This window comes from Poromitra crassiceps (assembly GCF_964638095.1).
Source record: "Poromitra crassiceps genome assembly, chromosome: 6".
NCBI classification, from domain to species: Eukaryota; Metazoa; Chordata; class Actinopteri; order Beryciformes; family Melamphaidae; genus Poromitra; species Poromitra crassiceps.
Window position 1 is genome coordinate 24,939,579 of NC_139627.1, and position 15,577 is coordinate 24,955,155.

Here is a 15,577-nt window from a genome sequence, read left to right on the forward strand (position 1 = left end):
CTAACACTTATTTTAATACAAAAACATCGCTGAATGTACCTTTAAAGCCAGATGGAGGTTTCTGGTACAGTATCACATGAATCTAGATTACATAATTCATCCATTGGTACCAACCGGGTCACGCTAGCTTGTCAGTGAGGGGTTAAATAATGCTCTAAATTTAGGCCAAATTTTGGCAAGGATGTATTTGCATGCATGGTAAACACAGGTGCAAGCAAAACACTAAAGAGGGTTTCAAACTTCCATGATTGGAATTTGGAAACCCTCATTAGTATTTTTGCTTGCACCTGTGTTTATTCTGCCTTTTCCCGTGAAAAGGGTCTATACCCCAGAAAACCTCCCTCTGTTTCACAGCCTGGCAGGTGTGAGAATGAGAAGTGATGAGGAGAGAGAGGAATGAGAAGGTAGTGAAGCTCGCTCACCCATGTTCATCCCCGAGGTGATGTCACCAAGTTAGTATGGGCTACTGTGGCATCTCTCCAACAAGACCTTACATGGTGTGTGTGTGTGTGTGTGTGTGTGTGTGTGTGTGTGTGTGTGTGTGTGTGTGTGTGTGTGTGTGTGTGTGTGTGTGTGTGTGTGTGTGTGTGTGTGTGTGTCATAGTTGCCTGGACACACTTTGGTATTCTGACCTTTTAAACAAAGCAGACAGACCAGGATACCTTCTCTCTCTCTCTCTCCCTCTCTCTCCCCCACAGTGTTCTTTGGCAGGTTGTCATAGGATATTGGCCCATCTGCACCTACACATACACACACCTACACACACACACGTGCACACACATACATACACACACACACACACACACACACACACATACACACACACACACACAGCTGATGTATTAATTCAGCTACTTCTCATATCGTGATATGAGACTAGATATCGTCTTAGATCTTAGATAGCGTGATATGTAATTTTCTGAACTTACCAGACTGTTCTAACTGTTCTATTATTTGCCTTTACCCTCAGTCATGATATTATCCACGTTACTGATTTTATATATATATATATATATATATATATATATATATATATATATATATATATATATATATATATATATATATATATCACAATATCAATATCGAGGTGTTTGGTAAAAAATGTTGTCCATATCGCCCGGCCCTACTTGTGACATCTCACATGTGGCTTTGGCTTACAACTGAACATTTAGCCCACTTTGTAGAAAATACAGAGATATATTGTGTAGCCTAACGCCATTCAGCTTAAAAATACAGAGATATGATTTTTGGTCCGTATCGCCTCGCCCTAAATTCAGCACAGATGGGTGGAAACTTCAGCCTGTTTCTCAAAAGACAACAACTAGGTTCCCCCCTCTCTCAACCCAACGACCTGATAAGCTCAGCCAAAGCCAATTGTCGTGGGAACCAACAATCCTGATATTGTGTGGGTGCGTTTGTGTGAGTGTGTGTGTGTGTGTGTGTGTGTGTGTGTGTGTGTGTGTGTGTACATGTGTGTGTGTGTGTGTATGTGTGTGTGTGTGTGTGTGTGTGTGTGTGTGTGTGTGTGTGTGTGTGTGTGTGTGTGTGTGTGTGTGTGTGTGATCAGCACCTCTCACCTCATGTTCCACACCCTACCCTATCATGAACACATGTTCGAGCTGTTTTCTTGACAATGGAAGGCACGCAATAGATGATAGGATACTGGTGTTAGGTGTATCCAGGCATGGACAGTAGTGGTGCCTGGAGAAGTGGGTATACTCAGCCTGTAAAGCAAAGGATAAAGCGCCATGTAATGACAGTGACCAGTAGTATTTGCACATTGTCACTTGTCCTGCTTGAATTTATTCTATTCTTCTTATTCTCTATTTACTCGTCATTTTCTATCTTTTACCTTTTGCCCGTAATATTGCTGCTATGTTTGATCTTGCCATTTCCTCTCACGGTCTCCTAACTGCACTGCTGAGGAGTAGCACTAATTTCATTGTATCATGTACAATGACAATAAAGGATTTCTGATTTCACGGAGTAAGGATCATGACCCTAACCTGGAGGGGTGTTGGTCATTTCAGATAACCACTTGGCTCTGACATCGCTTCCTATCACAAGGAGGCCAGTTAGGAGATGGCTGTCACTTTTATGGCATCAACAACATCTTTAGCAAAACCAGGAATACACTTAGCCTATTTTAGCTTTAATATTTTGTCCACATTGAATCAGCTGAACTCTGCTGGTCTGTCTCCTCTAATCTGTGACTCCTGCCTCCATTTGGCTTTGTTCAACAGATCAGTGCATCAGACGTTACAGGACTGATGGCTGTCTATAGGAGACTTTTTAAATCACTATTCAGTTTAACTCAAAGATCATATATGATCGGCTGCTGCACCATTGCAAATCATGTTTTTCCCTGAGTTTTACAGCTGCTTCTTTCCCCATGTATGTGTATGGGAAAAAGGCTTTCTGGGTCCATTGCATCACATGACTTGCAATACAGAGCTTGGCCACTATGCCAAAATTGCTTTACAGCAGCTGTTCCTGGAGGCTTGGCCCTAAACCGATATGAAACCGATATGAAAATTGAGTTGAGGAGAGCCAGGCAATTGATTTCACTGCATATTTCTGTCACAAGTCCTGGACTTATTCATGAATACTGAACAATCAAATAGAGTGAACTCCTATATTCCCCAAGTTGTTTTATTGTATTGTTTCTGATTCATTTTGTTCCGTTTTAAGTAGCTCTGTAAGTATCCATGTAGAAGCCTTGTTTTTGTTGTGTAAATTGTGTTTAAATTTATATTCTTATTAGCATTCATGAGTGCTTTGGCGACACAAGTGTGTCAAAATCACACTCATTCTGAGCCTGACATTGTCTCTCTCTCTCCTCAGCAACATGGCCAATGCTCTGGCCAACGCCATGTGCGAGCGCTGTAAGAGCGGCTTCGCCCCGGCCGAGAAGATCGTCAACAGCAATGGAGAACTATACCATGAGCAGTGCTTCGTCTGCGCCCAGTGCTTCCAGCAGTTCCCTGAGGGACTCTTCTATGAGGTACCACTCTCTTCCACTTCTACCACTCTACATGACCTCAGTCTTTCTGTCCATTAGCCTTTTTCACCTCAGGAACATTCATTAAGAAAACATTAATGAGACCCCTGACACTGGAACACCTAAATGGATTGGAAGTTAGAAACCCTCATTAATGTTTGCTTGCACCCTTGTTACTTCCTGCCTTTTAGACACAAAATGGCTGCTGGTGAAAAAGGACCATTACCCTGTATCCAAATGCACTGGCCTGGCTCGGCTCTGCGCGACCCGGCCGTGAAGTTTTTCTAATCCACAAAACATTCCTGGAGTTTCTCAGCAAAGTTGCAGCATTCTCCCAAACAACTGCAGCGGATGGTGACCAACTTTCAAATGTGAAAAACAACAGAAAAAAATGCCACCATACTGCTCACCTGGCCTAATACAAGTTTCCAGAAGCCCCGAGATGCCAAGTTGACTTGAAAAGATGTCATTTATACCCTGTTTTTAGCTGAAATCTTCACTGCAGCCGGTTACAACTGCACCACACATTCTTATGTGCTTATGGCTACAGTGAACATTTCAGCAACAAAAAAATGCGCCTTTTCAATTCAACTTGGCATTTCAGGGCTTGTTGAGACTTGGATTACACCAGGTGAGCTGCAGTGTAGAAGAAGCATTTTATTTTTATTTTTATTTTTTTAATTATTTTATTTACCGTTTTCAATTTTACAGTAGTGAATATAACTAAAAGACATACAATGTGAAAACAAACTAACACAACACAACCTCAAGTGTCACCTGGACAAAAAAGAAAACAACAACAACAGAACAAGAATAACAAAACACATAGCTGGTTGCCAGTCTGTCAAGGTTATGCCAGTGGCAACATGTTTAAGCATAATACATAAATAAATAAATCCAATATCACACCCACTCCGACATGTATTTAAACAGGAGACAGTATATGAAAATGAAATGACTATGAAAATTAAATGATATTACAGTGTGCTAAGAAGGGCCCCCAAGTTTCCTGGAATCTGCTCTGTGTATTTGGCTTATAGAGACGTAGCTTTTCCATTTGTATAATGTACATCTCATTGAGCCATCGTTTAAAACAGGGTGGAATGGTAGACTTCCAGGTCAAGAGAATAAGTTTCTTAGCCACCATCATACCTAGCTGCAGAGCCATCTGTATCTCATGTGGAAGCTCAAAAGTCTCCACGGAACATCCAAATATGGCCACATTGTGGTGTGACTGAATGTCTCTAGAATAGGCCTTTGAGAAGCACTCAAACTGCGGACCAAAAGGTGTTTAACACAGGACAAAACCAAAAAAGATGTGCCAGTGATCCTTCAGCAGCACAACACTTGTCACATTCAGTGTCAATTCACATTTTGAAAAATGCAGCCCCGATGCATCACTTTGTACTGAATTAACCTGTAACGTGAATTGATGGAACACCGGTGAACACAGGACATTGCATCTCCCCAAAACTCTGCAGTTATCTCTGAATTTAAGTCACTGGCCCAAGCTTTTCTGATGTGATCTGAAGAAACTCAGGTGGTGAAACAGTCCACAAATTTTGATACTAACTGCTTGGAGTCAGGAGAAAGCAAAATGTTTTCCAAAAAAGGATGAGTGGTAGGAGTGGTTTCAAAGTTTGGACACTTTTCTTTAACATAATGTCTAACCTGAAGATATCGAAAGAAATGCTTATTTGGAAGGTTAAACTTAGTCCTTAATTGAGAAAATGATGCAAAACGGCCATCCATATAAAGATCTGGGTAACCCTTTATTTTACAGGTACTCTAGTTACATATGAACTATTTGTAATTACACATGAACACCAAATGTAATTACACAGTAATTACCAATAGTTATAAATGATGTTCATATGTAGTTACATTGTAACAGACCTGTAAAATGGAGTGAGTCTGTTCAACTGTAGTTCATATGTAGTTACATTGTAACAGACCTGTAAAATGGAGTGAGTCTGTTCAACTGTAGTTCATATGTAGTTACATTGTAACGGACCTGTAAAATGGAGTGAGTCTGTTCAACTGTAGTTCATATGTAGTTACATGGTAACAGACCTGTAAAGTGGAGTGAGTCTATTCAACTGTAGTTCATATGTAGTTACATTGTAACGGACCTGTAAAGTGGAGTGAGTCTATTCAACTGTAGTTCATATGTAGTTACATGGTACCGGACCTGTAAAGTGGAGTGAGTCTATTCAACTGTAGTTCATATGTAGTTACATGGTAACACACCTGTAAAGTGGAGTGAGTCTATTCAACTGTAGTTCATATGTAGTTACATTGTAACGGACCTGTAAAGTGGAGTGAGTCTATTCAACTGTAGTTCATATGTAGTTACATGGTACCGGACCTGTAAAGTGGAGTGAGTCTATTTAACTGTAGGTCATATGTAGTTACATGGTACCGGACCTGTAAAGAAGCTCTGGCCTGGGACAGAGATTGCTAAAACCCAGTGGTGGATTCGAACCACTGAACTTCAGATTGCAAAGCAAGCGGCTTTAACCACTCAGCCACGAGGGCTTTCCAACTTTCTTAGTGGAGTTTGGGAGGATAACTGTATGTCAGTCACATGTAGTTTGTCACTTCCTAGCTTTATTATAAGCATAGACTTGGGGGGAAATGTTGATACTTTGTTAGTTGTAGCTTGAAAGACAGGCAATATTGATTAATGTGAATGCATTTCTGCAGTGTGACTGTGCCAGCCCCCCCCCCCCCCCCCCCCCCCCCTCCCCCCCATGAGCTGTAAATGGCTCGTGGGACTATTTACACCACAATTCTTAGAATGAAATTATTAGAAATTATTAGAATGAATTTTTTTATTTAAAATCTTTAAATATAACTAAATGTTTCTAGAGCACAGTTCATACAATTTATTTAGCAAATAGGGGGGAGTTCCCCCCTTATGCGGATTAGGGGATTTATAGACTTTGGGGTGGGGTGGGGGGGCTGGGCTGGGTATAGACTTTGGGGAGAGATGATCCGGGGGTCTGGTGACCAAAGGGGTCTTTGAGGGGCTTCGACTGGGTCCCCAACAAATTGAGAAATTGGGAAATTGATGGGGAAATGACTCATTTACAATAAGCTAACAATTAGAATGTAGAAGAATGGCTATTTTGATTATAGTTTCACTGTTACCTCTATATCTACAATACTTTTATTAGAATTTTTGTATGGGAATTCTGGACAAAATCATACCTACAACTAAATAAAGTATCAATATTTTCCCCCAAGTCTCTGTGTATAATAACAAAGCTATGAAGTGACAGCAACTACATCTGACTGACATACAGTTATCCTCTTAAACTCCACCATGAAGTTTGGAAAGCCCTCGTGGCTGAGGGGTTAAATCCGCCTGCTTTGCAATCAGAAGTTCAGTGGTTCGAATCCACCACTGGGTTTTAGCAATCTCTGTCCCAGCCAGGAGCTTCTTTACAGGTCCAGGTCTGGTACCATGTAACTACAGTTAAATAGACTCACTCCACTTTACAGGTCCGGTACCATGTAACTACATATGAACTACAGTTGAACAGACTCACTCCACTTTACAGGTCCGGTACCATGTAACTACATATGAACTACAGTACAGTTGAACAGTCTCACTCCACTTTACAGGTCCGGTACCATGTAACTACATATGAACTACAGTTGAACGGTCTCACTCCACTTTACAGGTCTGTTACAATGTAACTACATATGAACTACAGTTGAATAGACTCACTCCACTTTACAGGTCTGTTACAATGTAACTACATATGAACTACAGTTGAACAGACTCACTCCATTTTACAGGTCTGTTACAATGTAACTACATATGAACTACAGTTGAACAGACTCACTCCATTTTACAGGTCTGTTACAATGTAACTACATATGAACTACAGTTGAACAGACTCACTCCATTTTACAGGTCTGTTACAATGTAACTACATATGAACTTCATTTATAACTATTGGTAATTACTGTGTAATTACATTTGGTGTTCATGTGTAATTACAAATAGTTCATATGTAACTAGGGTACCTGTAAAATAAAGGGTTACCAAGATCTGAAAAAGTTCTAATACCCCTCTCTCTCCAGACTCCAAACACCCCATCCAACTGTCCAGGCTTGAATGTATGACTTTGACAAATAAGGAGCCTGTATGAAAATATTGGGAGTTTGATGAGCCATCTTTATCTGTTTTAATATATGCAAAGACTGTTTTAGAATGAAGTTTTGTTGAACTTGAATTTGCTTGTCTTTTATAGCAGAAAAAGAAAATAAAAGAGCAGAAGAAGCATTTTATTATGTTTTTTTTTGGTGGCGGTGGAGTTGGTCACCATCCACTTCAATTGTTTGGGAGATGTCTCCAACAGTGTTGTGCTGTGAAACTCCATGAATGTTTTGTGGACTAAAAAACGTCACCCGCCCTTCCATCAGCATGGGGGTGAATACTGTAGATAATGATGACAAAAGTTACATTTTTGGGTCAACTTATCCTTTATCAGCATCTATTGTGGTGACATAATGTGACATTAACTTTCATGTTTTAAGGGGAGTCAGAGCACTTATTAATGAATAAAAATAACCAGCATTATTTCCCCTTGAACTGGGAATCTCAACACTTGATCCTGTTGAGGTAAATAAAGAGAGGCAGCCTTAATGCATTGTCAGTCTATTAGAGGCCTGGTTCCAGTAAGTTGTTGCCAGACACACAGCCAGATGCCTCTCTCTCCAGCAGGCCCCTGGGAACCTGACGATCTTCTGTCTGTCGGGATATCAAAGGCAAGGTGCCTCTATAGCTCTGATCAAAGCTAGAACACACACACACACACACACACACACACACACACACACACACACACACACACACCATACACACACACACACACCATACACACACACACACACACCATACGCACCATACACACACATAGATCAAAGCCAAGTGAAGTGAAACGAGGAAATCTTCCATGCATCATCGCTGGTTATGTTTCTAGCAGCCTGGCTACTGGCCATACACAGTAGGGATGGTAAGATTCAGTGATTCTCAATGGTGCACCGCCATGCATACACTTTAGTTCATTTTTCCTCCAAAGTGCATCAATAAGTCTGTCTGCGATTTTTGGCCCACATTGTGAGATTTTTGACGATTTTGGTCAGTAATGATGTCACTGATGACATCATCAGTGATGATGTCTATGACATCATCAGTGATGTCACTCGAGCACTCGATGATGTCATCAGTGATGGTCACTTGAGCAATTGTGATGTCACTGGACATCATCAGTCAATGTGCGGACTGACAATTGTGCGCTGCACTTCACACATGTAGAATGGAAAGAAAGAAAGAAAGAAAGCAAGCAAGCAAGCACTCACAACCCAGGCATCATTTGTTAAAGGATAGGTTAACCAAAAATTAAAATAAAATACCCCCATAGAGACAGTCCGCATGTCTGGGAATGCCCATACAGGCTCTAGGAACGCCCACAATAGACGCTGGGTTAGCTGGCTCAGCCTTGCTGGGGGCGGGGTCAGGTTGGGGTAAATTCCCCCGTTCTATCCATTCAGCAAAGTTAGAATTTAGGGGATTTAACCACCGCAGTAAACGCACATCTGAGCAGACGTCTTGTGTTCTGCTCTAGAACCCCCAAACATGTAGTTTAGAGCTGCAGCACCGTCTTTTGGTGAGTCCGCCCATGAGATATATGGGCGGTTTTACCCCACTCGCGCGCCAGCCATTTAACATTTTGTGGGCGTTCCCAGACATGCGGACTGTCTCTATACTGCTCACCTGGCATAATCCAAGTCTTCAGAAGCCCCAAGATGCCAAGTTGACTTGAAAATACGTCATTTACACCCTGTATTTAGCTGAAATCTTCACTGTAGCTGTGAGTTGAAAGTGACAGTGAAAAAGGGACTCACAGCTACAATGAAGATTTCAGATAAAAACCGAGTGTAAATGACGTTATGTCATAAGTGAAAACTGATTACAGACTAAGAAGAAGATGATGAAGAGATGGGTAGAAGAGCGACTGGTGGTTGCGTTGTGATGTTGAATGTTGATGATATATGTTTTTTTTCTATCCCTGTGTGCATGTTCGTCTGTTTTGTCTGAATTGTTCTTAAAAAATTTAAATATTGGGGGGGGGGGGAGAGAGGGGTAGAAGCAGGGATTTTTCTTTTTTTACTGTAAACAGTGGGTCTGCTGCTAGCAAGGTACTTCCATGTTTTCTGCTTCAGAGAGAACAGACAGCCAATCACAACACAGGTTTGGACAAAGGTGGGGACTTTACCACATTTATTCGCACAATGGCCCAGTACTAACCCCGCCCCAACTATCAAAACTCAATTAAATGTGAGCACAGATAAAATGCTTGTTAAAAGCTGTATTTGCTGGAAATGCCACTCTAAGTGAGTGAATTTTCTATCTTTTATTCCTGCATTAATTTTTTGTTTTAGCTGAAAGTGAAATGTTTTATGGTCACTCATGATTCTCTAGAAGACTGGTTGGCTTGGTTCAAGCCTTAAAACTCGTTATATAAGGATTTCTCGAAATGTCTATGGAGAAAATGAATGGGGAACTTACTTCTGGATCAAGAAACGTCACATGACTGTTGAGCTCTATTAACCAGGTTATTCTAACCCACTTATGACTTTTACATGTGTGTGGATCCAAAACCAGCTTACTGGACTAACCAACAAGACGATAACTGGTCTTTAGGAATATACCGTACAGTATATATGAGGGATCAGCCGAGCAGGTAACCGCGTTTCCGGAGGAAAACTGCAATGGGACCCTATGGAGCCACCTTGAATGCCTCACTCTAGCCCCGGCTATGTTGTTTACATCTTAAAAACTGCGACAGTTCAGACAACTTAAATACGACATGCATAATATTATACATCATATTATAAATAATATTATACATGCCTCTCTGGTCTCTTTATATAGTTTTAAGCAACAGATAGCTGCTGAGGCCCTTGTCACTTGCTGCTCCTGCTTTGATGTGTAGCACTTCTCATCATAAACCCTCTTGTCTCTCTTTATAATGAAGCTTGTTTGATTGTACTGTTTTATTTGCACTTGTATTTTAGACAGTTTGTGTCTTAACACATTCACTGCCAGCCGTTTTTCAATACTGTAGTTAGCTTCTGCCAAGGTTTTTTTTTTAGGATTCTGGCTCATCTTTCAAGAGCCGAGGATTCGTTTCTGTTAGGATTTTGTGAACACACAATATCTCAAAAGAAGAATGTGTGCTTTCTCTGTCTAAAATAGTTAGTTTGTAGAGTTAGTAGTTATGTAAGCATTAGCAGTTGAATACAGCATGGTTTCAGCGTCTGAAAATTTATTCTGAGATAAACGGCTTTTTGTGAAATTCGATAGAACAGTCACTTTAACCATTCATTTTTGGCATCAGTAAGACGTCAGACATCTAAACAATAGTTTTGAACAGTAATTTCCTCCATAACAGCAGGAAACACCCCTCTCCTTCAAACTCCTCCCTCCGTGTGTGTTCTTCTTGGCTGCAGCGGGCGTGTCACAAGCTCGTTGCTGCTGCTGCTGTAACCTCGCGTCACCAGGCTCACTGCTTTGCTGCTGCTCCTGTCTGCTGGCGGCCGCTGAGCAAGTCTGGATGGGCTCGCTCGTTTCTTGGGGTTCTGAGAGCTTTGATGAAGCTTTTGCGATTCTGGTCTTATTTATGCTGCGTGTTTCAAAGTGTGTTCCACCCGTAATCTATTATGCAAATTTGCAAAACCCCACCGCCAGCTCCCAAGCGCGAAAGCGTTTTCGCCAATCCATTTTCATGAGAATGGCTTCCTCACACTGCTTTTTGCTTGCCTTCCTCTAGAATGGAGAGCACTGTCGCCACTTAGTGGGTCGGGTTGTACACGGTCGGTGGCTCCAATATTTTTATAGGAGACGTGGGGAGCGTTGATCCACGTCCCACCGTCAAAAAAAAAAAAAAAAAATTTAAGCCGAGATATCTCGTCATTGGCAGTCAATCGTTGGATTTTGTAAGCCGAGATATCTCGTCAATGGCAGTGAACGTGTTAATTACTCTCCAATTTGAGTAGACGTTGGTCTATTGACAGAAGTTTTGTATTTTTACTGTGTTTTGTACTTTTTTTGTCTGACGTGTAATGTGCTTTTGCCTTCTTGGCCAGATCACCCTTGAAAAAGAGACCTTGGTCTCAATGGGTTTTTATTTTCTGGTTAAATAAAGGTTTGATTGATTGATTGACATCAAACTCTTGAGCTACATCTGCTCTCACTCAGAATGTCAAAATATAAGCAATGTCATGTATAGTTTTTGAGATATGAACGTTTGTTTGGCACAACTCATACTAGTTAACTGACTCTTTGGTTATTATTGTTGCATTTGAGCAGTTATTAATTGTGTAAAGTTTGTTCTAATCCTGTTGGCTTCTTTTGCAGTTTGAAGGCAGGAAGTACTGTGAGCATGACTTCCAGATGCTGTTCGCTCCCTGCTGCCACCAGTGTGGTGAGTACAGGAACTGCAGGACATGAATACCATTGTTTATATACTACTAATTCTGATACCCGTTGGAGCACACAATCACTGGCCATTTAGTCAGGCCTCACACACAGAGTTGTCATGTAGCTTCTCTTCTCTCTCCCCAGAGCACTTTCATAGTCCACTTCCTTGGCCGTTTACAACTTCATGTGTGACCCATCAGTAGCTAATGAATGGAGCTCTCCATGGTGCCTAACCTGTGGTCACACATTTTGGCCACTAACTACTAATTAGCCATTTTGCTCATTTAGTCTGCCCTAATTAATTGATTAAATAATCCGGTCCTGGCACCATCTGCTTGGGACCTGAATATGAATGCTGCCAGGCCGACGGTATACACGGAAAATGAAACAGAAACACAAAGATAGATACATACATACATACATAGGTTTGCTCGTTTATGTGTAATATACTATACTATGGTATACTATACTATACTATACAATACTATACTATGATATACTATACTATACTATACTATACTATACTATACTATACTATACTATACTATACTATACTATACTATACTATACTATAAATACACAAACCGATCCAACATTTCTACTGCTCACATAGGCCATTTTTAGGTTTGTCTTAACAAGCCTTTGAGAAGAACCATTGAGATATAATATGATGATATATGTCGATGAGAACAACTCATGATTCACGCTGAACTAAATACATCATTTTGTGTTTTGTTGCCATATTAGGTCTCAGATTTCTCACATGTTCTCCTCAAGAAATGATATGAAATAAATATACTGGCCAGCTTCAAAATATCACAGATATCAGTATTGGCCTTCAAAAGCCCATACAGGTGATATACAATACCATATCCAGCTGAACCATGACTTTGCATGTTTGGTCTAGGGATGCAGCGATATATCACCCCTTATATCGGTATCGGCTGGTATTGGCCTTGTTGACACTGACAGCAGTCGGCCTATCAGCCAAAATGGTGGCGTTCACCGATTGCAGTTGCCGATATTTAGCCAGTTGGGTCACGTAATTTCTGCCTGGACTACCGGACTGAGTTAGGCTTCTGAGTTAACACAATGGTGGTTGAGCCTATGGCCCATTGATGGAAGCCGTTGCATTTTCAGTTTTGCAGCATTTATGAACTGAGTGTCTGTGGTGACGCAGATGATGCAACACTGTTTGGATCTCATCTGCAATTACAACTAATTGCGAACGAAACTGAAATCTTCCAGATGATCACTTTGAACATGGGTATCCACCCAGAATTTTGCAATAGGTGCATCCCTAGTATGGTTATGAATGTGTTGCTGTCCCTGTCCCTGTCCCAGGTGAGTTCATCATTGGCCGTGTGATCAAGGCCATGAACAACAGTTGGCACCCAGACTGTTTCTGCTGTGATATCTGCCAGGCCGTGCTGGCCGACGTGGGATTTGTTAAGAACGCCGGCAGGTCAGACTTTTTCCATGTCGACTAACCAACCAACCAACCAACCAACCAACCAAAATCTTCTGATGATTATTGCCAAATGGTAACAATTAGCAGAGGGGTTCCCAAACTTTGAAATCTGGAAATCTTCCAGGGCCCACCCAACCCTTTAATCACCACTCTGATCAACACACCAGACAAAGATGATGTCTTTCCCTATAATGCTATATTTTATTTATTTATATTTCATTAATAGAGCATGTGGGCATATGGCAAATGAATAATCCATCCACATACAAAAATTGAGGCAAGGCAAAATACCAAAATAGCCAGATTGCTACAGCCATTTGATTGCACGTGAAAATCCGGGGCGTTGGCAGACCACTCACGGCCCAACTGCAGTACCTCCACAGCCAACCAGTGGGCAGCGGCCCACACTTTGGGAATCACTGCAGCGTGTTCTACTGGGTTGGAAAACATTTCATTGTGTGCTTGTAAATATCATCAATTTGTTTGATTGTTTAAACCTATTTTCATCAACATAAAAAAAAATCCCCCCATAAGCGATACACTTACATAAACATAAATTGAAACATACAGTATATACAAACATACCCCCCCCCCCCCCCCCCAGGACGCCCCAAAAATATCACCTCAGTCGAGATCTCCAAATAAACAATATCCAAAAAGGTGAGATCCCAGTGTCTGATGGAAAGGATATGAGGAGGCTCGCTTCCTCTGCAACGCAACCATTTTCTTTGCAGCTGTCAAGCCAGCGAGTAAGATGTTCCTTGTGAACTTGGTGACATTAAGCTGCGACAGATCGTTCAGCAGCAGGCAGGCACAGTCACTGGGACATTCACTGACAACAAGGCAGACAATGTGTTACGTGGCATGTTTTCTAGCTAGTTTACACGCAGTTTTGTCATGCGTGACCGTGACCTCTTCACAGAGTAGTGTTAACAGTTGACACCTGCTGGGGGGGAACCAATCGTGGCGCACACGTACCATTTTAGCAATGGGCTTATCAAATAACTTGAAATTTATATCATTTTGGAAATAAATTGTAATCTCCAATCTTTCCATGCAAGCTGCTCAAGTACCCCTAGGGGTACACGTACCGCGGGTTGGGAATCACTGCTGTGTATCATACAGTTTCTCTGTATAACTATATCTTATTAAGTAACTCTTGTTTCCGTCTCTCTCTCTCTCTCTCTCTCTCTCTCTCTCTCTCTCTCTCTCTCTCTCTCTGTTCTTGTGTCTCTCCATCTCTCCCTCCCGTCAGGCACCTGTGCCGTCCATGCCATAACCGAGAGAAGGCTCGAGGCCTGGGCAAGTACATCTGTCAGAAGTGTCACGCCATCATCGAGGAGCAGCCGCTGCTGTTCAAGAATGACCCGTACCACCCTGACCACTTCAACTGCAACAACTGCGGGTACAAAACACACTCACATCACCCCCCACCCCCACCCCGACCACCACTGCCCGGGTGGGTTACGTCTCTACGACACACCGCCCATGTAGCCTCACTGCCTCCCCCAGAGTTTCACCCATCATTTCACATGGAGACAAACCTTGCAGTTTGGCAAGTGCTGCGCTCACATCTCAAGAGGGAGGGGCGGGGGTGTCCGGGCAGCGGTAGATTCCCTGCCTACCAGCACCAGGGTTGGAGGTTCAACCCCCGTGTTACCTCCGGCTTGGTTGTGTGTCCATACAGGCACAATTGGCCGTGTCTGGCACATGGAGCAAGTTAGCCCTGAAGCCTTTCTCTAAGGAATCGCCATACAACTTCTCAACCGTAGAACTTCCATATTCCTCTGCATGCCACGTGCTGTATTTTGGTGCAACAGCACTCTGACCAAAAACGGTGATCTGCGGAGTATTACAGTACGCAGGCATGTTTAGGAATACAGAGGTTTTGTTGGCATAGACTTTAAACAGTTGTGTGTTGCGTTCGGTCCTCAAGATGGCCGCCACAACAAAGCTATCACATGATCAATGACTGAAAAACCCATGAATATCCTTTCCAGTAGTAGTGATGTCTCTCCCTCTTTCTCTCTCCCTCTCCCTATCTCTCTTTCTCTCTCTCCCCCTCTTATACCTCTCCCTCTCTCTATCCTGCTGTCTCTCCCTCTCCCTGCCTCCCTCTCTCTCCCCCTCCCTCTCTCTCCCCCTCTCTCCCCTCCCTCTCTCTGCAGTAAGGAACTGACTGCTGATGCCAGGGAGCTAAAGGGCGAGCTGTACTGCCTGCCCTGCCATGACAAGATGGGCGTCCCCATCTGCGGTGCCTGCAGGAGGCCCATTGAGGGTCGCGTGGTCAACGCCATGGGCAAGCAATGGCATGTGGAGGTACGATGGTACATCTTTAAGTGAATTTAACCATTAAAAATGTTAAATAAATAACCATTAAAGTGAATTTTGAATCTTCTGGAAGAACTGAATTATTACCTGTGGAGACACTACATGACTGAAAAGACTGGACAGAACACTCCTAACTAAATAGAAGGGCACCCGGAGAGCGCAGAGTTCCTTCAAGGCCATTAGGACAATAAATAGTCCAGTCTGTTCTAATATGCAGATTTAATGAGTCAGATTGGATCCGCTCCAAAATGTAATGGCTTCTTCCTTGGCC

General features: G+C 42.2%; 1 protein-coding gene across 4 annotated transcripts in view; it reads left to right on the forward strand.

The window, feature by feature from the left end:
• Nucleotides 1-15,577, forward strand: part of LOC310779052 (LIM and senescent cell antigen-like-containing domain protein 1) — a 69,570-nt gene that overhangs the window by 41,934 nt on the left and 12,059 nt on the right. For all 4 annotated transcript variants that reach the window (XM_083639548.1, XM_083639547.1, XM_083639549.1 and 1 more), the window contains exons 2-6: nucleotides 2,848-3,007; nucleotides 11,442-11,508; nucleotides 12,849-12,969; nucleotides 14,231-14,380; nucleotides 15,144-15,294. In XM_083639548.1, the coding sequence (XP_083495674.1) occupies nucleotides 2,848-3,007; nucleotides 11,442-11,508; nucleotides 12,849-12,969; nucleotides 14,231-14,380; nucleotides 15,144-15,294 (649 nt within the window). The remainder of the gene's footprint in view (nucleotides 1-2,847; nucleotides 3,008-11,441; nucleotides 11,509-12,848; nucleotides 12,970-14,230; nucleotides 14,381-15,143; nucleotides 15,295-15,577) is intronic.